At 41.2% G+C, this 26,438-nt stretch overlaps 1 protein-coding gene across 1 annotated transcript in view; it reads right to left on the bottom strand.

The window, feature by feature from the left end:
* The window catches only part of igsf9bb (immunoglobulin superfamily, member 9Bb), a 390,832-nt gene extending 364,679 nt beyond the window's left edge, over nt 1-26,153 (bottom strand). Inside the window, exons 1-2 of the mRNA XM_069896285.1 lie at nt 26,096-26,153; nt 25,811-26,008 (exon numbers count right to left, since the gene is read on the bottom strand). Coding sequence (XP_069752386.1) covers nt 25,811-26,008; nt 26,096-26,153 — 256 coding nt within the window. The remainder of the gene's footprint in view (nt 1-25,810; nt 26,009-26,095) is intronic.
* Nucleotides 26,154-26,438: the final 285 nt, after the last annotated feature.

The following is a 26,438-nucleotide window of genomic DNA, read 5'->3' on the forward strand; positions in this document are numbered from 1 at the left end:
TTTGCTGAGCCACAAAAGATCCATTGAATTTTACAACCTCCATTGTTCTGTGCCAAAGGTACAGATGTAATTAACTTGGAGCAGCTCCCACTTGGGCACTTCAACTTCCAACACTCACTGCTTCAGAAAGGTAAGAAAGACATCTGAGTACCTCTATTTCTCTATTTCTTTCCAAACTTCGATGCATCCCATCACAAGCATTTCTGTCTCATGGGAAAAGAAGATCAATTGCTACTTATACATTGTGTGTGTAGATTTCAATCCAATTTAGCTGAGCAAAGAGATATCAGCTTTGTTATTTGCTTTGCCTGCAATGCAAAGAATTGCGCTTTGCTCTGGCAGAAAACTTGCTCCAGCTTTGTTTGAAAAATAAAATCAATTCATGTGTGGTGGTGGTGACAGGTAAGGAGGAATACTTATGCTCATCACAGTGGAGGGCATTGGCAATGAAAAGTAGTTTGTCTCTTCTCCCAGGCCAAAAAAAAACCTGCATGAAGATCGAAGCCCTATCTGCTCCATTTCAAAACATATAGATCATCCTGAACCATAAATGTTACACCAATGTGATGTCTTCATATCTAATAGCTGCCAATTCAAAGTGCCTGATGAAAAGCAGACCGAGATTAACAAAACCAATTCTGATTGGTTACCACATCTTTCCATTTACTATAGTTGAGACTTAGGATTCCTTTCCTATATCAAATACTTTCAGATAAAGACCATGAATATCTGACCTTTGAGTATTCCATCCTCAAACTTCTCTTCCCTTCAAATTCCATTGCAACCATTCTCATCTCCCACTATTGACAAGGGTGTAACCAGTGCATTCTCAACATTTGTCTCAGTCACCCCAAGCAATCACAAACTACCTTTCATAGTTCTTTTTGTCTGGTTGTGTGGAAATTGAGCCAATCTGCAAGGATGAAGTAGTTAGTGTAGCAGTTAGCACAGTGCTATTACAACGCCAGCGGCCTGAGTTCAAATTTGTAAGGAGTTTATAAGTTCTCCTCATGTTCACGTGGAGTTTTTCTAGGTGCTCTGGTTTCCTTCCACCTTCCAATACCATATGGGGTTGTTAGGTTAATTGGGTGTAATTGGGCAACACAGGTTTCGTGGGCCAGAAGGTGTGTCTACCACTCATTGCTTTTGTTCCAATCTTTGGGGTTTACTAAACTTCACCCACTACATTAATCACTCAATGACCACTCTCTGATTTATCATATTTGACTCGTGCTGCTTCACTATCCTGTCTAACTCATTGCATTTCATAAATTGAACTGAAATGGTGCAGTAAATGGATCAGTTTGAAAGTTTAGTGTATAGATTTAGCTCTGGCAGTACTTCCAGTGTAGATATTGTACAGAACATCAGTTATTGAAATCAGTGATCTTGTTAAATATTCAGCCATTAAATAGCAAACCAAAATCTGAGAACAGATAGTGTGACTTTCATGCTCTAAAACACCTTCTAAGATAACTTTCTTCCTGAACCCACAAACTTGCAGCATTTACCTTTGTATTTATTTTATTTTTCAGGTCACCAAGCTTTTAACAGCACTGGAGAACAAAACTAATTATTCTCTGGGGCGTGATATATAACCTGTGTAACCAATTATACTGTATCATGAGTAACCTTGTGTTTATTATATTTCTCATAGTTCTGGAGCATAGTTCAGATATCAGATGTTATGGTCTGTTTCATTGATGGATTTCCTGCAACAAAATTGCAGAACTCCTTTTGCTTTTAAGAGAAATCAGTTCTGAAAATCTAAGTCACTGCAAGCTTGACAGAGATGTAAGATTCAATAAAATGACTGAAATAAATCTCAGGAATTAGGAACATTACTGGTAACTGGCACATCAGAACAAAAACTAACTAGGAAAGAGAAGACCAATTCTAGATACATCAGAACAATCTACACACATTATTCATTCCTCAGTTCAAAAGGATTACACATTAATTCCATGCAGCATGACACAAGGTAGTAGAATGGTTAGCCAGGCTCACTTCCAATCTTGAGTGCTGCCTATGTGGAGTTTGCATGCTCTACCTGTGGGTTTCCCGTGCGTGCTCTGGTTTTGTCCCACATCCCAAAGATGTGTGGGTCAACTGGTTACCTATAAATGAGCCCCTGTGTAGTAGTGGAATTGGAATAAATGTACATTGTAGGATTAGAATGAATGCGTTCTTGACGGTCAGCCCAAATCTGCTTTCATGCCGTATGTAGCTCAAGATGACAAAGTGAATGCACAGCATGAGTATAATGATGGGGAGAGGAATTACACAATTTGGGAGAAAGGTGTGCAGAAATAAAATGATAAAAGCAGTGATACAGGACTCGTAAGATTCTTTTAACCTATTTACAAAAAGGTTACAAAAAGGATGCAGGATGTGCAAAAATACAATAAATTCTCTGTCGAATTTTGGTCCAAAGCATTGACTCTCTCTTTCCTTCCACAATACTGTCTGACCAGCAGTTTGATATTTCTCCTTTTGGAATGTCTGCTAGTTGTTGTATATCGACAACTCCAGTCTCCATGCTTCTCACTCAGTTACAGTTCTCTCTAACACACCATTCTGCATTGTTTCCGCTATGTAAGGGTTGACGAGCTGAACTGCGCAGAAAACATACTTTCCCCCTATATCTTGGTAGATGTGACAATGATCTTCAAGTTCAAATTTATGCACATACATTATTTTTCGTGTGGGCCAAGCAGAATTTCTACAGTTTAAACTGTACTCTGGGGGGGAGAAAAGAATCACTGTATATTACATTACATCCTTATAATTTTCAATGCGGCAATAGTTAGTTACATCTCCCTAATTAGAGTTTATATTTGCTTTTCTTTTTTTTAATTATAATTTTTTATTTTTGAAACTGTGAACCATATCAACCAAAATACATATAACATTTCCAGTAGCATTTTCTCCCCTTTTTTCCCACCTACCTTCCCTCCCCCCTTCCCCCCCCCTCCAAAACCAATAAACATTCAACATATACAATACAATAAAAGCATTAAACAATGTCATCACACAATGAAAATAAACAAGAAAAACGTATCATCTACTTTTACACACCGGATCAAGTCACTTTGTCTTCTTATCATTTTAGGGGGGTGGAGGTCCAAGGCAAGTTATGTTCCATGTAATGTTCCCAAATTTGTTCAAATAATGTGACTTTATTTTTTAAATTATTTAGTTTTTTTTCCCAATGGAATACATTTATTCATTTCTATGTACTATTGCTGTACTCAGGCTCTCTTCTGATTTCCAAGTTGACATTATACATTTTTTGCTACAGCTAAGGCTATCATAATAAATCTTTTTTGTGCTTCATCCAGTTTGAGGCCTAATTCCTTATATTACTTAGAAGAAAAATCTCTGGATTTTTTGGTATGTTGTTTTTTGTGATTTTATTTAATACCTGATTTAGATCTTCCCAAAACTTTTTCAATTTCTCATATGCCCAAATTGCATGTACTGTTCCCATTTCCTTCTTACAGCGAAAACATCTATCTGATAATGTTGGATCCCATTTTTTAACTTCTGGGGCGTGATATGTGTGACCAATTATACTGTATCATGCGTAACCTTGTGTTTATTATATTTCTCATAGTTCTGGAGCATAACTTTTCCCATATTTCATTTTTTATCTTTATGTTTAAATCTTTTTCTCACTTTTGTTTGGGTTTATAGCTTATTTCATCATTTTCCTTCTCTTGCAGCTTGATGTACATGTTCGTTATAAATCTTTTAATTATCATTGTGTCTGTAATCACATATTCAAAGCTGCTTCCTTCTGGTAATCTCAGTCTGTTTCCCAATTTATCCTTAAGTAGGCTTTCAGTTGATGGTATGCAAACATTGTACCATGAGTTATTCCATATTTGTACTTCATTTGTTCAAATGTTAATAAATTAGTTCCAAAAAAACAATTTTCTATTCTTTTAATTCCTTTTCTCTCCCATTCTCTAAAGGAAAGGTTATCTATTGTAAAAGGGATTAGTTGATTTTGTGTCAATAATAATTTTGGTAATTGGTAATTTGTTTTTATTTCCTTTCTAAGTGAATCTTTTTCCATATATTGAGTAAATGATGAGCTTTTATAACTGGTGAGCTTTTATATCGTACCAGCTTTTCATCCCATTTATAAAAGTATATGTTCCGGTACCTTCTCCCCTATTTTATCTAGCTCTATCTTAGTCCAATATGGTTTTTCCCTTGTCTGATAAAAATCTGATAAATTCCTTAATTGTGCTGCTCTATAATAATTTTTAAAGTTTGGTAACTGCAAACCACCTTGATTGTACCTCTCTGTTAATTTATCTAATGCTATCCTCGGTTTCCCCCTTTCCATAAAAATTTCCTTATTATCCTCTTTAGTTCATTAAAGAATTTCTCTGCTAAGGGCGTTGTTAACGATTGAAATAAGTATTGCGTCCTTGGGAAGACATTCATTTTAATGCAATTTATCCTCCCCATCAATGTTAGCGGTAATTCTTTCCAATGTTCTAAGTCTTCCTGCAATTTCTTTTAGTGCCTGATAATTTAATTTATACAAGTGGCTTAAATTATTATCTAACCGAATACCTAGGTATCGGATTGCTTGTGTTGGCCCTTTAAATGGCGAATCTTTTTAAAATTCTGTATAATCCACATTATTCATTGGCATCACTTCACTTTTATTTGTGTTGATCTTGTACCCCAATATTTCTCCATATTTCTTCAATTTCTTATGTAGTTCTTTTATTGATATTTCTGGTTCTGTTACGTATACTATGATGTCACCTGCAAATAAACTGATTTTATACTCCTTCTCCTTTATTTTTATCCCTTTTATTTTATTTTCTGTTCTTATCAGTTCTGCCAATGGTTCTATTGCTAAAGCGAACAGTGAGGGAGATAATGGTCATCCCTGTCTAGTTGACCTACTTAATTTAAATTGGTTCAATACATTTCCATTTACTGTTACCTACGCCAATGGTCCATTATATAATGCCTTAATCCAATTAATATATTTTTCTGGTAGATTGAACCTCTGTAATACTTTGAATAAATAATTCCATTCTACTCTGTCAAAGGCTTTTTCTGCATCTAAAGCAACAGTCACTGTTGTCTTCTTATTTCCTTGAACTGCATGAATTAAATTAATAAATTTACAGACATTATCCGCTGTTCGTCTTTTCTTAATAAATCCAGTTTGATCTCGTTTTACTATTTTTGGTACACAGTCGGACAATCTGTTTGCTAATAATTTTGTTATTATCTTATAATCTGAATTAAGTAGAGATATTGGTCTATATGATGCTGGTGTTAATGGATCCTTCCCCGTATTTGGTATTACTGTAATTATTGCTGTCTTACATGAATCTGGCAAGTTTTGTGTTTCTTCCATCTGGTTCATTACTTCCAGGAGAGGAGGAATTAATAATTCTTTAAATGTTTTATAGATTTCTATTGGGAATCTATCCTCTCCAGGCGTTTTATTGTTCGGCAGCTTTTTTAAATATATCCTGTACTTCCTCTATTTCAAATGGTTTTATCAGTTTGTTTTGTTCCTCTTCTTGCAATTTTGGCAGTTCAATTTTAGATAAAAAATCTTCTATTTTATCATCTTTCCCCTCATTCTCAGTTTGGTATAATTGTTCATAAAATTCTTTAAAGTTCTCATTAATCTCTATTGGATTATATGTAATTTGTTTGTCCTTTTTCCTTGACACCAATACAGTTCTTTTAACTTGTTCTGTTTTAAGTTGCCAGGTTAATATTTTGTATTTTTCTCCTCGTTCATAATACTTTTGCTTTATTTTCATTATGTTCTTCTCCACCTTATACGTTTGTAATGTTTCGTATTTTATTTTTTTTGTCCGCCAATTCTCTTCTTTTTGTTATATCATCCCTTGTTGCTATTTCCTTTTCTGTACTTACTATCTCCCTTTCCAACTGTTCTATTTCCCGATTGTAGTCCTTTTTCTTCTTAGTTACATAACTTATTATCTGCCCTCTAATGAAGGCTTTCATTGTATCCCATAATATAAATATATTTGCTTTTCTTGATTCATATAAAAATCCAACTTTATTGATGTACAGCTCCCTTGATAAATGATGCCAATTAAAAAGAGCATTCTTCAAACTGTTAGACCACACCAGAAAAAGGGATATAATTGCACTTAAAAAATGAAGTCAAAATGCTATATAAAGATAAGAAAGCATGAAATTAGAAAATAATCAATTAAGGCATCTGGTCCAAACCAATTTGCAAATACAATCTGCTTTGTCATTGCATTTAATTAATCTCATGTGGAAGCTTCCTGAGATAAATAATTAGTCATTATTTGATGTAATAATGGTTAATTATTTATGACAGCCTGTATTTATGACACCTATAAGTTCCAACCTTATTCTGGAGGCTGCAGCATTTCTTTTTTTAGATATCAACAAACACAGTATCAACTATTGTGTCTTGCATTTTCCTTTCATGAAATGCCTGTGTTGTACTTTCCATCGGTGAGTGTGCCACTCCATAGGGCAGGGAGACTGGGTTATGGTGACAGAGCAACATGTCATGGAAACCAAGGCCCATCCCACAATACGTGCTGTCAAAAATCTTTTGATTGGTTCCAAACGTCTCTGATGAAATTAAATTAGGAAAAATAATTTAAAACCCCGTGCAATATACAAATTAATTGAAAATATAAATATTAATTTAAAAGTTTTTAAAAAACTAACCATCTGTTGGGTGAAAGTCAAAGATCATTCAATAAATGAAATTGCATTGGATGTACCAGATATATTGGGTTTCAAGCTAAGGGTATAGATCTGGTAGTTCCAACCCCTTAGCTCAGATTTCAGATTTATTGTCAGACATCACATGAGATTCTATTTCCTGTGGGCGAGGCTGAATTACCTCTTATTGGTAGTGCAAAAAAAAACTGTACACAACGTACAGTTCAGAACATTACAAACCCCTGCTGGGGCCTTTGGATGGATCAAATTTCCAGCTTGTTCTGCACTTCCCCTCCAGAATGCATTACCATGAACACTGCAAAAAAAAACCCATGCATCTGTGCTGAATTACTGGCTGGCCATCAATGGAATCCAGTTCGTGAAAGAGAGACTAATTTTTCTTTTCCTCTTCACGGAGGCTATACCCAGTAGCTTTGAAGAAAATATTTTGATGCAAGCCTTTTTCATATGGGATCAACTGAGCATTTGCCGCTGATAGTTATAGAATAAAGTCTGCCTTGCCACAGGACCCTGTGGGTTGACGATGAAACAAGACTGCTCTAAGAGGCAGTGTGTCATTATTCCTGGAAATTGCATGTAAAGCAGCTAAATAGCAAATTCATCTTTGTAGCAATCAAGGGACCTCTTGTCTTATAAGTAAAGGCTTTGAGGTTAATTGGAAAATAAATTTATCTGAAAACCAAAGGCATTTATTCAAAGTATGCTGTTCCATCCCTGGAACAGGTAGATCTTTAAAACTGTGCTATGCATGTGATAGATTGGCATTCTGAGTTTATTAACCAAATCTCTCTTTGGTATGCATCAGAAGGAACAGTGAGCTGATGATTGGATGGTCATAGGTATATGGAAAATTTGCTTCAGGGCAATTAAGTATTTAATTCACAAACCAGTTCTTGCAGAGATTTTTCTCTCCCATTCAGCCCCCTCCCCCTCCCGACCATCACCAAGACTACTCTCAGAATGACTGCAGTATTAATTAACAGTGCAATTTTTAACAGTTTGCAAAGGAACTAGAAAATAAGGTTATAGTTATAAACAAGACAGAGCTCCCCATCTGCAATGCAGAGTAATAACTTGCTAGAAAACCTAGGGTGGGCAGTGGGAATAAAATTAGTAGAAATGCAAAACAAGTTGTCCATTTTGACACTAAGACTTCATCTAGCCCAAAGGTTCAGGTGTACCTAAACTCTTGACAAGTTCACATGAGGCCAGATTCCTCAGACAGCAAGCGTGAGCTATAGTGCATTTCTCAGCCCATCCCTGACTTTCCTTTGTGTTGGAGTACAGAGGCACTGATCCAGTCTGCTCAGCCTGATCTCCAATTCCATTCTTGGTCTTAGCACTGAGCTCTGGGGCCAAACAGTCTTCTTATCCTGCCCTCAGGTCTATGACAGTAATTGCCTGCTATTCTTGGACTAGCCTCCCTCATCTGAATGGGCTGCAGAACAAGACAGATTTAAATTAAATGTTAAATTTAGACACACAGCACAGTAACAGGCCCACCTGGCCCATGAGCCCCTGCCTCCCATATAGCCCAATTAACCTACAATCCCTATACATTTTGAAGGATGGGTGGAAACCGGAGCATCTGGAGGAAACCCACACAAACATGGAGAGAACGTACAAACTCCTTACCAATAGCACAATATTCGAACTCGGGTTGCTAGCTCTGTTTCAGAGTTACACTAACTGCTACACTATCCGTACTACCCTCTACGCTAACCGTGCAGCCCTTGACCAAATGAAAGTATGCCAGAGAAACAAAAGAACTGCTGGAATCTCTCATGAACAAAGAAGCTGGAGGGTCTCAGCTCTCGAAAAAGAGTTCCAACCCAAAGCACTGACGGACCATTTCTCTCTGTAGATGCTGCCTGACCCACTGAGTTGCTCTAGCTCTGGGTCTCGTGGAACTGCGAAAGAAATGGCAGGGCTTTAAATTACTTTTGACCTCTGTCTTTAATTCCACTTGTTTCGGGGGGGGGGGGGGGGAGAGAGACAAAATGGCAGCTGCAGGAGGAGAGGGAGAGGGGAAGATGCACCGACCCTCCACTGACACGCACCTTGGCCACAATACCCACTCCAATTGGCGCCCGGGCTCGGCTTGTCCGTCAAAAGGTCTGATGAGCGGTGGTGTAGTGTGAGTGCCTTCTTGTGATGCATTCTTGACATTTGTACGACTGCCTGTGGAAACAGGAAGTGCAGTTCCCCGAGTGCTGAGCGAAGTAACCAGTCTTTGTCCAAGCTCCTTGTTCTTTCAAGGTTCAATTAGCCTCTGCCAGAGTGGAAAGGTTAATGATCTCGGATGTGTCACGCCAACTTTTTGTTGGATGTTAGACATTGAGGTCCGCAGTGATGAAAGAAAATGCTTTGCTGGGGAAATCATGGGTCTGTAGACCTATCTCTGTACCTGCAGGAAGACCACCTAAGGGGCTGACTTCACTTGGCTGGCTGTCAATCAGCCGACCTGAGCTGGTCCCTCCTGAGCCAGTCATATGGGGAGCCACCAAGGCATGAACTGGTGTTCAGACTTTTATTGGAATAAAGCCTGTTGTAGTCTTTTGAGTTTGTACTTGCCTGCTGCTACATCAGTGCACCACAATTTTTTCCAGTAAGATTTAAAGAGAAACCATGGAGAAGTTTCTGATGATCGGGAGCCTGGAGATGGACCCAACACCCGGATGCCCAGGTACGCTTCGAGATCAGGAAGCACACAGGGTGAGGTGATAAACACCAACCAGAAACGGCTTATGGTGATCCACACCAACCTGGGCCCACGAGCTTTCCAGGCCATCAAGGACTGCACAGACTACGAACCTGCGATGGCCGTCCTGGAGCGTATGTACAAGCCCCCAACAAATGTGGTCTATGCCTGGTACCTGCTCAGCATCAGGGTCCATGAGGCAGGTGAGACAGCAGATGCCTACCTGGAGGCCCTGTGTGAGCTAGCCCGCCCGTGCCTGGCCAAGACCGGGGTGACGGAAGGGGGTGCGACTGATTCAGGACACCTGCGTGCAAGGGCTGCGCTCGAGGAGCACCAGACAGAAGCTGCTGGAGGAAAATATGACCTCACTTACTAGGACAATGGAGGTAGTCCGCACCCTGGAGGCTGCAGCTCATCATGTAGAGGTGTTCAATGCCCTGATTCCCCCAACCTCTGGTTTCACAGATGCAAACGATCGCCATTGCCGAAGGGCCCCACGTGGAGGAGACCATTGCAGCTTCCAGCGCAGCTCGCCCCTGTAAGTACTGCTGGTCCCAGTGTGGGTCAGACAGGCAATCCCACAAAGGCTTCCCAGCGAGGAACTCGCATTGCTCCCGATGCAGGAAGAAAGGCCACTTCAAAGGTGTGTCTATCCAGGCCCATCGGGAGTGCTGCGGCCCTCCGTGACCAGCTGCAAGCCCTCCCGAACGTTGCCACGTGAGAGGACCAGGCGATGCCATTACTTGCCCTGCCACTTCCACCCTCACCGCTGACGCCACTTCCGACCCAGCCACTGACACACACCACCGGGCGCTGCCACCTTCCTCTGGATGACTTCAGCCCACACCAAAGACGTTACTTCTGCCCGCCCGGATGATGTCATCCCCGGCTTCATTGCCAGTCGGGTAGCCCAACCTCACTGACGCCACGTGCGTACACCAGGCATCGCATCTTGGGCCAGCCAGCCCCCGACTGCCGCAACGTGCGCACCAGATCAATGGGATGACGTGGTCAACGTGGGCACATGCCTGATTGCCCACCCTATGTACCCCACGCCCCAGAAACAAGCTGCTGGCAGCCATTCGCCACATCCATTGAGGAGCAGCGACTCGGACTCCGAGATGGTCCTAGCGTCCACCACTTTAAAAAAGGACATTCCCCATGGTCTCAGGCACTCAATGAATGACATCGTTGTCAATGGGAAGGTAACAAAATGCCTGTTTGATAGCAGTAGTACTGAAAGCTTTGTGCACCCATATGTGGCCAAGACACTAAAACTCAAAATCTATCCCATTGTCTTCACTGCCCAGGACCACTTCATCACAGCCCTCGGGAGCTGCTCTGTGGAATTGACAGTAGTGGGGGAGGAGGGGGGACATACCAAAGGTTCAGGCTCCTGGTCATGCCCCAGCTCTATGCACCAGTCATCTTAGGGCTAACTTCCAGTGCCACCTCCAAAGCCTCACCCCTGCCTTCAGCACCCCCCTCCCCCTACTTAAACTCCACAGCACACAGCTCAGTGGCCACCCCCAGTCCACCTGCGGCCTCTTCGCACTATGGGTAACCCCTCCAACCCTCTTCAGCTACCTTACATCAGATTGCAAGCCCGTAGCTACCAAGAACAGATGCTATTGTGCGGCCGTCAGGGCCTTCATTAAGGCAGAAGTGAGGTGGCTTCTGGCAAAAGGAATCATAGAGCCCAGCACCAGTCCCTGGAGTGCCCAAGTCATAGAGGTAAAAGTGGGTAGCAAACTGAGGATGGTCATCGATTATAGCCAGACCACAAACTGGTATAGCCAACTGGACACCTACTCCCTACCCCAAATAGCCGACATAGTCAATGAGATAGCCTGCTATAAGGTCTTCTCCATGATCAACCTAAAATCGGCCTATCACCAGCTCCCTATCCACACACGGGACAAGCCATACACCGACTTGGAGGCAGACAGGTACCTCTGCCAGTTCCGCAGGGTCCTGTTGGGGTCACAATGGGGTCTCTGTCTTTCAGCAGGAGATGGACTGCATGGTAGACAAGCACAACCTAAGAGCGATCTTCCCCTACTTTGACAATGTCACCATCTGCGGCCACAACCAGCAGGACCACAACGACAACCTTGAGAGATTTCTCGGGACGGCCGAGGAGCTGAACCTCACTTACAGCAAAGAGAAGTGCATGCTCAGCACTACCCACCTCGCCATCCTTGGGTACATTGTGGAACATGGTGTCATCGGTCAACTAATGGAACTGCCCCTCCCCACTCACTCAAGGCCCTCCGCAGGTGCCTTGGGCTCTTCTATTATTCTCAGTGGGTCCCCCGTTTCTCGGACAAGGTCTGTCCCCTGGCCCAGGCCACCACCTTTCTTCTCCCCCCCCCCCCCCCCAAGAAGCACAGGCAGCATTTGCCCACATCAGGCAGGACATCACACCGATGCCACGATGCATGCCGTGGATGAAAACACCCCATTCTAGGTGGAGTGTGATACCTCTGATGTTGCCCTCGCAGCCACTCTCAACCAGAAGGGCGACCCATTGCATTTTTCTCTGGGGCCCTCCACAGTTTCGAGCTCAGACTCTCCGCAATTGAAAAGGTGGTCCAGGTGTTGGCGGTCCGCCACTGGCGCTACTACCTAGCAGGTTGGAGGTTCACCCTCCTCACCGACCAACATGCAGTGGCATTCATGTTCAGTACCACCCATAAAGGCAAGATCAAAAACGATAAGATCTTGCGCTGGAGAGTCGAGCTGGCCACATTCAGCTACGATATCCAGTACAGACCGGGGAAGTTTAACAACTCCCCCGATGCCCTGTCCTGGACCTGCTCCGCCAACCAATTGCAGATGCTACATGACTCCCTCTGCCACCCAGGCATCACACGCCTGTACCTTTTCATCAAGTCCCAGAACCTCCCCTTCACCATCTAAGAAGTCCAGACAATGACTGAGTCATACACGGTATACTTAGAGTGCAAACCATGCTTCTTCCACCCGCCACAGACCCACGTCATCAAGGCCACTCGGTTCTTCGAACGGCTCAGCATCGATTTCAAGGGTCCTCTGCCTTCCACAAACAAGAACGTCTACTTACTTGCAATCGTAGATGAATACTCCCATTTTACCTTCACCATTCCTTGCCCTGACACCTCCACAGCACCGTTATCAGGGCTCTGATGCAGATCTTCACCATGTTTGGATATCTGGCATTCATCCACAGTGATCAGGGTCCAGCTTCATGAGTGAGGAGCTGGACCAGTACCTGGTAGCACGAGCCATTGTGGCTAGTCACACGACTAATTACCACCAAGGGGTAACAGGCAGGTGGAGTGCAAAAACGGGATGATCTGGAAAGCAGTCCTCCTGGCCCTGAGGTCCAAAGGCTGGTCTGTTGACTACTGGCAAGAGGCCCTCCTTGAGGTACTCCATGTCATTAGGTTGCTCTTGTGCATGACTACTAATCAGGCCCCTCACAAGCACCTTTTCTTGATCCCCAGGAAATCAGCGACTGGGGTCTCCCTCCTAGGTTGGCTCACATCTCCGGAACCAGTGCTCCTCCGCAAACATGTCCAGGCTAAGTCTGACCTACTGATTGAGCAGGTGCTCCTCCAACAGAACTGCACCTATGTCAGGTACCTCAGTGGCTGTGAGGACACTGTCTTAACCAGGGATCTGGCACCAGCAGGGGCCCCACCCCCCCAGCATCATGACTACCCAGCTCAACCTTTCCACCATCGGTACCCTTGCCCACCCAGGATTCGGGGCCGACATCTTCCCTCTGCCCCTCGAGAGGGCCCAGCTCCTTGCAGACCCAACCCACCCAGCCATCACCCCCCCCCCAACACTGCGGACAGATATATGGATAGACACCACACTCCCCACCCTGATGCCCGCCATGACTACGCTGAATCCAGCCAACCCTCAGGCAACCACACTTTCGCCGACCTTTCCCCAGGAGTCAACCCTGTGATGGTCCCAGAGACTCCAATGGCTGCTGGACCACGTGAATTTGTAAATATCACCTGGCACCATTTTACACACCCCCCCCCCCCCCACCCCATCAGGACTTAAGAAGTGGTGAATATGGTGATATGACCACCAACCTTCTGGAGGGGGTGATCTCTGTACCTTCAGGAAGACAACCTGGCTAGTTGTCAGTCAACTGACTTGAATAGACCACCTAAGGGGCTGACTCCACCTGGCCAGCTGTCAATCAGCCAACCTGAATATAAACCTGAGCCTGCCCCACCTGAGCCAGTCGCACGGGGAGCCACCAAGGCATGAATTGGTGGTCAGACTTTTAATTAGTTTTTGCTTTCTTGCTGCTACCTCAGCGCACCACAGGAGGGTCAGTGTGAATTTTTAAACAACACACTCTCTTTTGTAGCATGTGCAAAATCCTCTCCTTGAACCAACTGGTTTTACTGTGAGCACCTGGTTTTCTCCATGAGTTCCGGGTTCACTGGAGGATGGTTAAGGTCCAGAAGCTCCCCAGTGTCTAATCCACAGAGCTCACGAGCCATGTGTGATCAGCATGGCAGGAATTCTTTTGTTTTAATATTTTATTGATAATTTTAAATCATATGACATGAATTATAACATATTGATACAAACATTATATAATTAAATAAAATCCCCCCAGTTTCCCTCATCCACCAAACTAACATCCTCCCTCCTCCCCGACCCACCTACAAAGAAAGAAGAAAGGAGATCATCACTAAAGACAACAAATTATCAACTTTTTAGCTGCGGAGACTGAGACATCCACCAGAGGAGACCAGGAGATTAAATTTTAATACCAAGAATTTTTAAATATGGGCTCCATACTTTTACAAAAACATGATATTTATCCCTCAAATTATACGTTATCTTTTCTAGAGGAATACAGGATTTCATTTTAGTTTGCCATCTTTGCATTCCTAAAACTAAATCAGATTTCCAAGTAATAGCCAAACATTTTTTTAGAAACAGCCAAAGTCAAATGTAAAAATTCAATTTGATGCCTAGCCTCAATTTGATACAAACCTAAAGCAATCAACTAAAAACAACATTGGATCAAATGGTAAACGTACTTTTAATACTCGCTCCAAAAACAATTTAACTTGTATCCAAAAATCCTTAAGCTTAGAACAAGTCCAAGTTGAATGAAAATAAGTACCTATTTCTTGTTCACATCTAAAACATAAATCTGAAGAAATTAATTCAAATTTCTTTAATTTCTGAGAGGTTAAATACAATTGATGTAAAAAATTATATTGTACTAATCTATATCTTACATTTATAACTTTAATCATACTATCCTTACATCGGAATGATTTACCTATTACTTTAACAGGCAGAGTGAATTCTATTAAAATGAATATTTTTCCAAGGATTCAATATCTTTTTCAATCTATTCCTTGTTTAGTACCCCCAAAAACTTTCAAAGACCTTAACTTAATTGTAAGGAATTTTTTATGGAAGGGAAAAATGAGTAGGGTATCTTTGAAGAAATTAACTTGGAAATTTCAATTAGGTGGTTTACAACTTCCACATTTTCAAAATTATTATAAGGCTGCACAATTTAAATTTATTAATGCAATGTTTGATTTAAATAAATCTTCTATTTGGGCAAACATAGAGTTAGATAAAATTAATGAGAAGTCTATGTCCGAATTTATTTTTAAGTGGAATTCAAAATTGTTAATTAAAGATCCACCAATTTTGAAACATTTAATTGAAATATGGAATAAAATTGATTATCAGATAGGTGAAAAGGGAAAGATCTCAGCAAAAATTCCTCTATATCAAAATAAACTTTTTCCTTTTACTGTAAATAATCAGTTTTTAAAGGTATGGAATCAATTGGGGATTTTAAAAGTTGAAGATTGTTTTGAAGCAGCGAAGTTTTTATCTTTCAATCAAATGAAGGAGAAGTTTCAAGTTCCCAATGATACTTTTTTGTTATTATCGAGTTAAAACTTTTTTTTGGAAAAATTAGGCTGTAGTTTAAAATTACCTGGACAATCTGCTTTAGAATTATTCCTCACTAAGAAAAAAACAAATAAATTTATTTCTAAGATGTATAAGTTATTACAAAATAAGTTGAATGTTCATAAATCAACAATGAAATGGGAACTTAATTTAAATAGAAAGATAGATAAAAATGTTTGGAGAATCCAATGTAAGGATAACACAGCAGGAATTATTGAGCTCTGTTATTTCCCCCCCACTTGTGTGGTGTGCTCCATTTCTCATCGATTGACAGTACAAACTGTGCCCCTGGAGCTAACCAGTTCTGCAAGATGAGAAAGACACTAAAAGAATCGGTAGAGGGGAAACCCATTCATTGGTGTGACACGCGGATCCGGTGTCTCGCTTCTCAGTAAAACAAGTGACCGTGTGATGTTTTATATCTAGGCACAGGAGCGCAGCATCAGTACAGGGAGGTTGTCCTGTTCCTGCTCCAGGGTCCAGCTGTACATGAGTAGGGGGAGAGACGTTTGATTTGGAAAATTTAAAAAAAACAAATGACAGGTGAGGAAAGGCGGTCATGGGTTCGGGTTTAACCAGGAGTTGAGTGGATGCTATCTTGACCCACTCTGGAGCCGAAAGCGCAAGAGAGAAGTTATTGAGAGCCATAAAACCTGCCAATGCTGGAATCTTGGGCAGACAAAGAATTGGTGGAAGAAGTCTGCAGATCAGACAGCATCTGTGTGGAGAAATGCTCAGTTGCTAAACTCAGGGCAGAACAGCAAGCGGCAACGGGGGTTCGGGGCAGGGTGTGACCTTTTTTCTCGGAATGGTGTCTTTTTAAGCAGTAAGACATCCAGAGCTCCAGATGCTAGTGCTATGGGTGGGGGGGGGGGGCGGGGTACAATAATTCATATGTGACCCATCTTGACGCTGACCCTGTGTACATACCAGGTCTTTTAAACTGTAATTGACGTCCGTGATTTCCAAATGTTCCTCAAAAGGGTTCTGTGAGCTAAAACGTTTGGGAAGCCCTGCTCTAGCTTCTCATTGTTCACAAATGAAAGTATGTCGGCCATTTTTTTAAATAATTTTATTTTACATTTCTTTTTAATTAAGTGATATTAGTTAAATTATTTTTAAAATTATTAGATTTTGTATTTAAGCGTCTTTCAATCACTTCTATATATCTCTGTTCAGTGGAGGAAACAGTGTGGGGGCCTTTTCCCAATAAGAGATATTGAAAACGGCATGGGATCTTCAGCCCAAGCGGAGATATCCATTTGTGCTTGCAACTCTCTCTGCCATGCAGAAAGATAACAACAGAAGCAGCAGGAGAATCTTGGGAGCTTTACTGCGACTGAAAAAATTTACTGTGACCGTGAGGAAAATAAAGGGAGCAAGAAGGATGTTCTGTCACACATGAGTGCACAATGAACATAATCTGCAGAATTACCTGGAAATCAGAGGAAAGGCCATAATAGGCAGACCCTTGCAAATTAGATAACTTGTTGATCAGAGATCACAAATTAATTAGCGTTTTACGAAGGTTCAATGATCCCAAAATCAAACTACTCAGACCTCTATCAACAGTGTGAAATGCAGTTTTGCTAATTACTTCATACTGCTTTAATGACTGATATAGCACTTCACTTTGGAACTTGAAGTTCCTATGATATCTTGAAGTCTATTGAGTCAGAAAGTTCAGATCCCCTCCTGCAGACAAATGACAAGAGTGCTGTGTCTCATACTGGCTTGGAGCTGCATTAAACTTACAGCAACACTTTAGCTCATTAACCATTCATTTATTTTCACCATCTACGTGTAGATTTCTTTTCCATTCTAGTTCTTCATGCTCCTGTGAAACACAGGAAGATTCAGTGACGAGAATTCACACAAGAGACATGATGATAATGAAAAGAGATACCATATGATTCTGAACATCCAAGGTGCAAAGACAATAAAGTATGCACAATGTGGTTTCCAAAGGCAGAATTTTTGGAAAACAGGTGGGGAGATGTAATTCTTCAATAATTTTGATGGATTTCCACTTTATTGGAGTGCTGGAAAAATCGCAAATATTAGATGTCTGCCATTTCTAGGAATTTCCAATGGTCTCTGCGCACTATCTTGAGGGCAAAAGTCCTGGAGGCATACGAGAAGGTTGGCCTATTCAGGACCTAATGGTCTGCAATGACCATAAGTGAAATGAGTATGTTATGGTTCCAATGGTTGTGAACATGGTCTTTACCACTGAAAACCTGGCCAGACATATTAAATTAAAATAGCAAGTGACATTTTTATTAACTGTAATGATTGTATCTTTTGCAGTACCTGGACTTAGAGACACCGCCACCCATAATGGCAGACTTATAATCAAACTTTCTAGACCAATGGAAGCGCTTGCTGGAGGAACAAAATGACACTGGTCTTTCAAAACTGCCTTTATGTGGACATTGGAGCAGCTGGATTTCTCTCTTTGGAGCAGTGTTGTACAAAATAATTTATTCTTGATAATTTGTGGTTTTAATAAGCTAACTAGCTTGAAACTGTTCCCTCCATAGCTGGTTTGACAGTGTTAAGGAGTGGATCCTGGATTGTAGGACTATCCTAGACAGGGCTTCTACACAACTGGGACTGGGCCAACTTGGCTCCTTCTTTGCCATTAGATTCTTTATTCTAATATTCACTTTTTAAAAATTTAAACATACAGCAACAGTAACAGGCCATTTCGGCTCACAAGCCAGTGCCATCCAATTACACCTAATTAATCTACAACACCTGGTATGTTTTGGTGGCAGGAAACCAGAGCCCTCACAGACATGGGAAAAATGTGCAAACTCCTAACAGACAGCACAGGCTTCAAACCCCGGTGCTGATTGCGGGTGCTGTAAAGGTGTTGCACTATCCACCATGCTGTGCCAACCCTTATTTGCCAACCCATTTATCTTTTTTGCGTATAATGCTGTGAAATGTTCACAAATCTTCAACAGCAGAAACTTTTAATTTTGGAATATTTCTGTAATGATCAAAGAGTTACATTAATTTTATGTGGAATTAAATGTTACATTGATAGGACACACTGTGCCAACACATTGTCATTTCATCTCTGACACGTGGGTTTTCTCTGGTTTCCTCCCAACCTCCAAAACGTACAGGTTGTGATAGTATAGATTCTATCTCCAATGTGTATAGGTACATATGTACAGATGATAGTGTAGGATGACTGTGATTGGCTGAGAGTGTAATCACACCTACTGGCAGGTCTTAAAGGATTGCTCCTAGCCAGACCAGGTCATTCTGGACTGGTCGACCTACTTGTGTCATGTTCCAGTCTTTTAGTTAATAAAAGCCTTGGTTTGGATCAACAAGTCTTTGGTTCTTTCGACGCGCACTACACAGGGTTAGTAGGTTAATTGGGTGACATAGAATTTATGGGCTGGATGAGCCTTCTATTATGCTGTATTGTTAAAATAAAATCTCTGTATTTGGGCTTGAATACATTCCAGATTGATAGGATAATGGGATTCTCGCTCTGGTACCTGGTTACATTCTAGCAGCTTTGTTCCTGGAACATAATGGTTCCAAGTTGAGAATTAGTTGGAAGTTTTTGCTGTATTAGGATAAAAATCATGGGAAATGGAAAATGCTTGATATTATTTGCGGCATTACAGAGACGCAGACCTATGGTGTAGTATTTTTTAAAAACTGCTGACTTGTTGCACACATGAGTGGGAAATGGCGCCTTGACTGGTTGCCTTCCACAAAGACAACTTGCTCTTCTGGTAAATACTTCACTATCAGCTGAAAACATTCATTAGAAAGTGAGAAGCTTTTGGTGATAACATCCCAGATTTTGCAGTCGTACACGTAACAAAACCATCTGTGTAGGCCATCATTGGTCTGAGAAATTGAAAGCAGCCTTGCCATGTTCTCACACAGCTGGTTTAACAAGGAAATCTCAAAACTGCTCTCAGTGATTTGTTGCTTCTTTGCGGACTACTCTATTTTCTGCCGGCTTGCCACCGTTGAAGGGAATCACTTGGGCAGATGTAAATGCAACCTATTTATGAATTAATTCTGCTGTAAAATATCCAGGAAATCGCCCATTTTCATGCAATTCTTAGTTTTTAATAATGTACTAATCTATAAATAATAAACCATCTGGCCTTCAAAATCCATTCAAATTATTGCTTCAAAATGAAAAGGCCATTTGTATGTGCATTTTTAATAATTCTTCAGTTCTACTTCAATATCCCAATCATTATTTAGTATTCTATACTACTTAAAATATTAATTGAAAATTGTGCTTTTTGTTTTCTGATATGCTTTATGAGAATTCTTTAATTCAATTGGCTAGTTAGCCACTTTGTGTGCCCAAGATCCCTTTGAAATCATACTAGTTATCATTGGAAAAGAAGGAGTTGTCACTGTAAACAGCTTTCTTTGACATAAATGGGACAGTTTTTGCTTCCTCATATTCAACATCATCTTATCGAACAAGGTGTCCGTGGCAATCAACTAATTGTTCCAAAGGGGAGCAATGAGAATGATAAGCTAACACCATATGAACTGGATAAGGCAATTAAGTATTTGTAAGATTTTGTGTTTGAATGGATGCTTGATTGAATCTTCTTCCCAATATACCGGATCGAAGTCACCGATCTTCAACCAGTTAAACTGCAGCATGTTCACAATTCCTGTGCATGTCTTATCAAATACAGAAGACCAAGACTTCATGATAGATTTGTAAAGACAAATCTGTCAATTCAATTCGTTGCTGGAGGATCACCTCTCATTTAATGTAGCAGGTCTGAGCTAGTGCAAAATCTAAGAGCCCAGTGACTTTAATGGGGATTTTAGGGCAAACATTTAAAAGGTAAAGAGAAAGGCTAATTATATGTTTTAACCATATCATTTTAATGTTTAGAGTTATTTATTGGTGTATTTAAATATTTTCATTTCCCTCATCCACTGCAATGGCAATGTTTTGTAAATTATTGTGAATGTCACAAACATTTAAAACTGATTATAAATCAATTACAAATTTTACTGCTAGTAAAGTCCACTCATCTTGTTCTGTCTTCTATCAAAGACTGTCCACTGAGTTCAGTTGGACTTCAGGTGCAGAGGGCCTGGGCAAAACTATTTTCTCTCTCCAATCTGAACCAAGGGAAGAGGGGGCAATGGCAGTGATACCAGATGGGAAGAGCATAAAGTGATTTTGGAAGCAGGCCATCCAGCTAGGTCTGGTCCATTTTCTTATTAAGTGAAAGGCAATAGCTACAAATTCTTGGAAAATTATTCATCATTGCATCTATAGTTTTAACATCTAAATGATTTGAAATGACTGAAAGCTAGAGCATAGAGTTCTTCGGTCGGCATATCGGCAATTGGAGATTCATTGTTATAAGGGGTTCCATAAAATTGAAAGGGTACAGCGATGGTCATTCCTGGCACATCAGCAAGGCTTGAACAGTTGGTCTGAGATCGATATTGGTTCTGGTGGCATCTCTGTGCTGCCTGGAAGGGCCAGAAAATAACCCTAACAATGCCACTAACCCTGTCTGCATTAAATCCCTACCTGCACCTCATCCTATTCACTCTGTGCATGCCCATACTGGCCTGGTGTCAAAATGTAGGACTAATTCTCCTGGGCCTCTCAGTCTAGGATTGCAATTTAACATCAGCCATGGAGGCCCTACTCCAGGATCCCCTGGTGAGTTGACCCCCTTGAAAATGCTTTGTAGGCCCCTTAAAACTTCTCTGATATCCTAAACCTATTAATATTAATTTCATTAATTAAAATCTAACATTTTTTAAATTATAAATTCTTTCAATGGCATTAATTCATTTGAAATATTAAAATGCATATTTTGTAAAAGTGCACTGTTTCCCTTTTTCTCCCTAATCTTCTGGCTCAGGATTAACATTGAAAGTGATGGTGATGGGACTGTCTGGCTGGTGTAGCATTTCAGAGACTCATCCTCCATGGGAATCCCACTGTGTTCAGGCCCTGGCTGTGGTTGCCTTGTGGAGTGACAATTGCACGTCTGTTGTTTGCTCATCCAGAACCAACTGCAGGGGGTCTTAAATCCACGATACTTTACGTGCAGCTAACCAAATGCTGTAATTTCCCTTTGGAACCAACGGCCACACCCAACCTCATTAGACCCATTAGTTTTCATGAGAGTTCTAGGGTTAGCTTCAATGAGAACACATTTACTGAGATTACATTCTAAAGTAGGTCCTGTGCAATTAAGCCATGCTGAGCCCTTCTGAACTTTAATACGAGCCCTCTTATGAACAGAAAAAAAAGGCAACACATCTCCTGTCAAGTCTGCAGTTTTATAATGTTCAGGCTTTCAATCTGTCCAATATCTTCAGACAGTGAAAATTTATTTTGCAGAAGCTTTGCCTGGTTGATAACAAAGAGACACAGGAAGAGGCCATTCAGCCCCTGGTGACTGATCTGCTGTTCACAAAAATCATTTACTTCCCTCACTAACCCAATCATCTGTCAATGCCCTCAATATATCTGCATTGAACATACTGAGCAACTGGCCTGTTGCTCAAGAAAATCTGAGGTTATGCAAAAATAATAGTGGAACATAAAAGGCTGTAAAAGACTCATCAAATATTTGTGTGCCATAAAATTAATTTTGGCATCAAAGTTGTTATTTTCACTGCGCTGAATTGTTTACTGGAAAATGGTGTTGAAGTACTCACAGAGTTCAACTTGAACACTCACCAGAATTCACAAAGCTGGAGAAACCCAGCAAATCAACCAGGGTACTTTATATGGCAAAGATAAAGATACATAACCAATGTTTTGACCTTGAGCCCTTCATCAAGGTACAAGCAAAATGTAGGCAGGTGCCCAATCATGTTTGACTCCTCTCTACTTCCCAGTATTTATTAGGATCTCACCTGGAATGGAATGTTTCAGTTATGAGGAGATGCTGGATAAACTGGGTTTCTTTTCCTTGGAGTGGTGAAGGCTGGGGAATGGTGGGGGACTTTCCAGAAGTGAACAATATTTTTAGTGACCTGGAATGGGTAGATGGTAGTCAGTTTTTTCCTCATAGTAGAGATATTTGTAACCAGAGGATATAAGTTTAAAGAAAGAAGTAGAGCTTATCCAAAGAAAATATTTGGATATCACCCAAAGAGTACCTGGAGTTTGGAATGCACTGCTTGTGAGAAGGATGGAAGCAGAAAGACCCTCACTACATTTGAGAAGAATCCATATAAGGACTTGAATCATCAAAGCACGAGAAAGCTATAGAGTGCTGGAAAATGCAATTATTAACTATACATGCTCGGACAGGGTCGACTGAAGGGCCTGTCTCAGGGCTGTTGGGCTCTTATGAGTCTTTCCACTTCCACTGCTGACTTCATAGTAGACAGTAAAATGGCTATGAGTGTCCATAATCCAATCAGGAGGAAAGTCCTTAACCATTAGAGATGGCCAACATGTCAAATGTCATCCAAAAATGCAGTGGCAGCCTCCAGGAATGCTGGGAGAAGGTCTGGTCCTGGTGCAGTGACTCAAAGGCAAGGGTGTCAACACCAAGCCATAGTCATGTGGCAGGGAAACAGGGTTTTCAGCCCACTGAGTTGAGAGGGCCCTTGCATGCTGGCAAGGCATTTCGATCACAAACTGCCCATACCAACCACTTACAGTTGCCTTGTGTGCTTCAAAAGAATAGTCAACCAGAAAACTGAACTCTAACCAATCAATCAGGCTATGAATTGATTTATTACACTGCTAAAGAGTCTAAAATGACATCAGGAGATTATTTTATTGTTGGGTTTTCTCATGTTTCAATCCATCTACTTTTACTTGACAGAGTGGGGAGAACAGTCTTCGACCCATGTCAATCCAAGAAAAATCTAATTGAAAGCCAGCTAACCATTCTTCTTTCCCAATTTTTCTTCTTTTACTCCTTGGGAAAGGCCTGACTTGTAGCCTGGAACAAACCAGATATCATTTCACCTGTGTAACCTGTGCACTTAATGACTTGACCCTGATAACTCATTGCAGTTTCTTGGTGGAAGAGCAACTCCACAGAAGGTTGCAGATGGGGGGAGGTTGCAATTCAAATGCAGAACATCCAGGAATGACTTGTTAATCCAGTTACCCTCCATTAAGTTAACAACCAGAGACTATTTTAATATCCTCCAAAAACATAAATAAAATTCTTGTCAATTCCAAATATGAAACTGTCAGTTTTGTATGCTGTGGAATTTCTGATATACCGTAATAGATGACATATAAGAACCCCTTTTTTTTCAAAAAAATTTCCACAAAACCAAGGTGACATTTTGGTGCCACCATTTTGCAAGATTGGTGACAGGAGAAAAGCACTCAAAATACTCACCCATGCTTTCTGGAGTCACAACTGCTTACTTCCCCCAGTAAGAAGGGTCACTCTCTCCCTCCCTCCTGTCACTTGCTCTCTCCCCCACAGGGCTTTGAAGGAGCAGTGGGCCTCGATGATTAGGCTTTGTTCGATGAGCACAGCTCCCCGAACAGATTGAATGTGGCTCTGTGGGTGGCCATGAGCGATCAGCTCAGGCCACTCATTCACTGCCACCTGCCCCTCATTCAATTTGCTTGGGGATCCCGACGCTCACTCCTTCCCTCCCTCCCATCACTCGCTCTCTCCCATGGTGCTTTGAGTGGAGTGCTGAGCCTCGATGATCAGGCTTTGTTCAACAAGCCTGATCATCGAAGCCCAGTGCTCCACTCAAAGTACTGTGGGAGAGAGTGAGTGATGGGAGGGAGGGAGGGAGCAATTGACAAGAGGGAGGGAGGGAGCAATTAACAGGAGGAAGGGAGGGAGCAAATTGAATGAGGTAAATACACTAAAACAAAATTTTCCTGAAATCTCATGTTAAAAATGGAGGTGGGGTGTCAAATATGTCACCTGAAATTTTATTTGTTAATGAATGTGATGCAACACATTTACCAACCTGGCATTTTATTATTAGACAACAAATTCCTTGTATGTATTAAGCATCCATGTTATTTATCAATGTAATAACAGAACAAAATACACATCACAGTATTGCTGTTAACTGGATTGTACTGCACACATTTTCAATTCATTTGCTTTAATTACTTCAAACCCATGGGTTTTGGTTTTGCTTTTGGTGCTTATGTTTCCCAGGTTTCTTGTTAGGTAATTACATGCAAGCAGTGAGGAGAAAATTGTTGAAAACCTGGCAGGGGAGATCATTTGAACGAGTTTCTTGGATAATGAGATCCTTGTTGCTTTGTGTATTCGAATTCTTTAATTGAAATAATTGTTGAGTGAGATATAGTTGACAACCAAAAACCAACTCCTGTGCCCTTGACAGTCATATCATTTTCAGCTGGGAACTGAAGCCTGAAATGCAAACCTGGCCCGTAGATTTTAGACCACCAAAACATAAATATATGAAACAGAGAGCAGATGAACAGGTCCAAGAATTGGAAGAAAGAGGGATTAACGTTTGGGGAAAAACTTAACTATTGACTCTGAAGCTGAATTGCATGCAGAAATGTATGCCAGATATGTACATATCCGCATGTTCTCTGACACAGATGTCAATGGAACAAGTTGAGCTGGGAAAGAGTACAAACTCTGGCCAGTCCTCTATTGTGACCAAGAATAAATTCATCTCCTCCTCCCTTCTATGGAGGCAAGTTAGAACAGAGGTTAGCACAATAGTGTTACAGAGCCAATGACCTTGGCTTGTACCCTGCACTGTCTGTAAGGAGTTTGTATGTTCTCCTCGTGTATGCGTAGATTTCCTCTGGGCGCTCTGGTTTCCTTCCATGCTTCAAAATGTACGATTGGGTATAATTGGGTGGCACGGGCTCATGGGCCGAAAGGGCCGATTACTGTCCTGTATGTCAAAATTTAAAAATACATATTTCTTCTCTTCCCTTGCTGTACCTCCTCCAATGGCCTCCAGATTTCCAGTTGAAATTACTTTGTTAAGGTGATTTGCATTTTGTTATTTGTAGAGGCTGGTACAATAGGGACATTTAAAAGACTTAGATAGTGGCACAAATACAAAAATGGTGGATTATGGGCTATGAGGAGGGAAAGGGTTGGATTGATGTAGAGTAGGTTGTATAGGTTAGCGCAACATTGTGGGCTAAAGGGCTTGTACTAGTCTCTGTTTTCTATATTATCAATTCTAATAATTGTATACATTTGATAGCTCAATCTATAGCCTCTTCATGGGTTTATATTTGTAATCAAAGGGGACACATTTCATCTCTGTGTTGGCTTAATGAAATCAATCCAAAGATTGTGTTCCTTTCCCAGCTTCCAAATGTGCTATAGTATTTGTTACATCACACAAAATGTTCTTACGTCAAACCATTAATTAAAAGGAGCCGAGTGAGTGTAAATGTCCTACCTGCATATTCAGGATCCACATGAGGGGGATAGAAGCCAAACTTGATGAATATTGGGATGGGAACTCCAAACTTAAACCACTCTACCACGTATGGGGGCTGTTGCCCTGTCACTGGGTGCACCACATCACATCCTAGAATCACGCTGTCACCAGCACGGGCAGTCACAAACTGAGGCTCCTCCCTTGCACTGCGAGCACCTGAAAGGAAAAAAAGCAGGTTGGAAGTCAACTCTACCCAGGTGTCTGAGAACCATCTCCTCCATTTTGTCATTTTGACTAATGCACCACATTTGTTAGCATTGTTCAGAGCACAGGAAACTGCCACCATTACAGGAGATGGCATTTCTCCTAATCACATTGGACACAGCAACCACCAAATGTGTGGGGCCCCATGCTAATTGAGCTGTGCTTTAGGATTAAAATGGCTCTGCAGGAATCATGACTGAATATTGCAATTTTGTCGTCAGAATGTGCTGAAACACTTTTTAAAAATTCATCTATGGGGGAGGTATGGGCATTGTTGGAAAGGTCATCATTTCATGAAAAATTAGTGGCAAGCCACCTTCAAGACGACGTGATACTCCCACTGTGCCTTTGGCTGGGGCCTTTGAAAGATTTAGTTCCGGGG

The sequence above is a fragment of the Narcine bancroftii genome, chromosome 8, assembly GCF_036971445.1.
Source record: "Narcine bancroftii isolate sNarBan1 chromosome 8, sNarBan1.hap1, whole genome shotgun sequence".
In the NCBI taxonomy this organism is placed as follows: Eukaryota; Metazoa; Chordata; class Chondrichthyes; order Torpediniformes; family Narcinidae; genus Narcine; species Narcine bancroftii.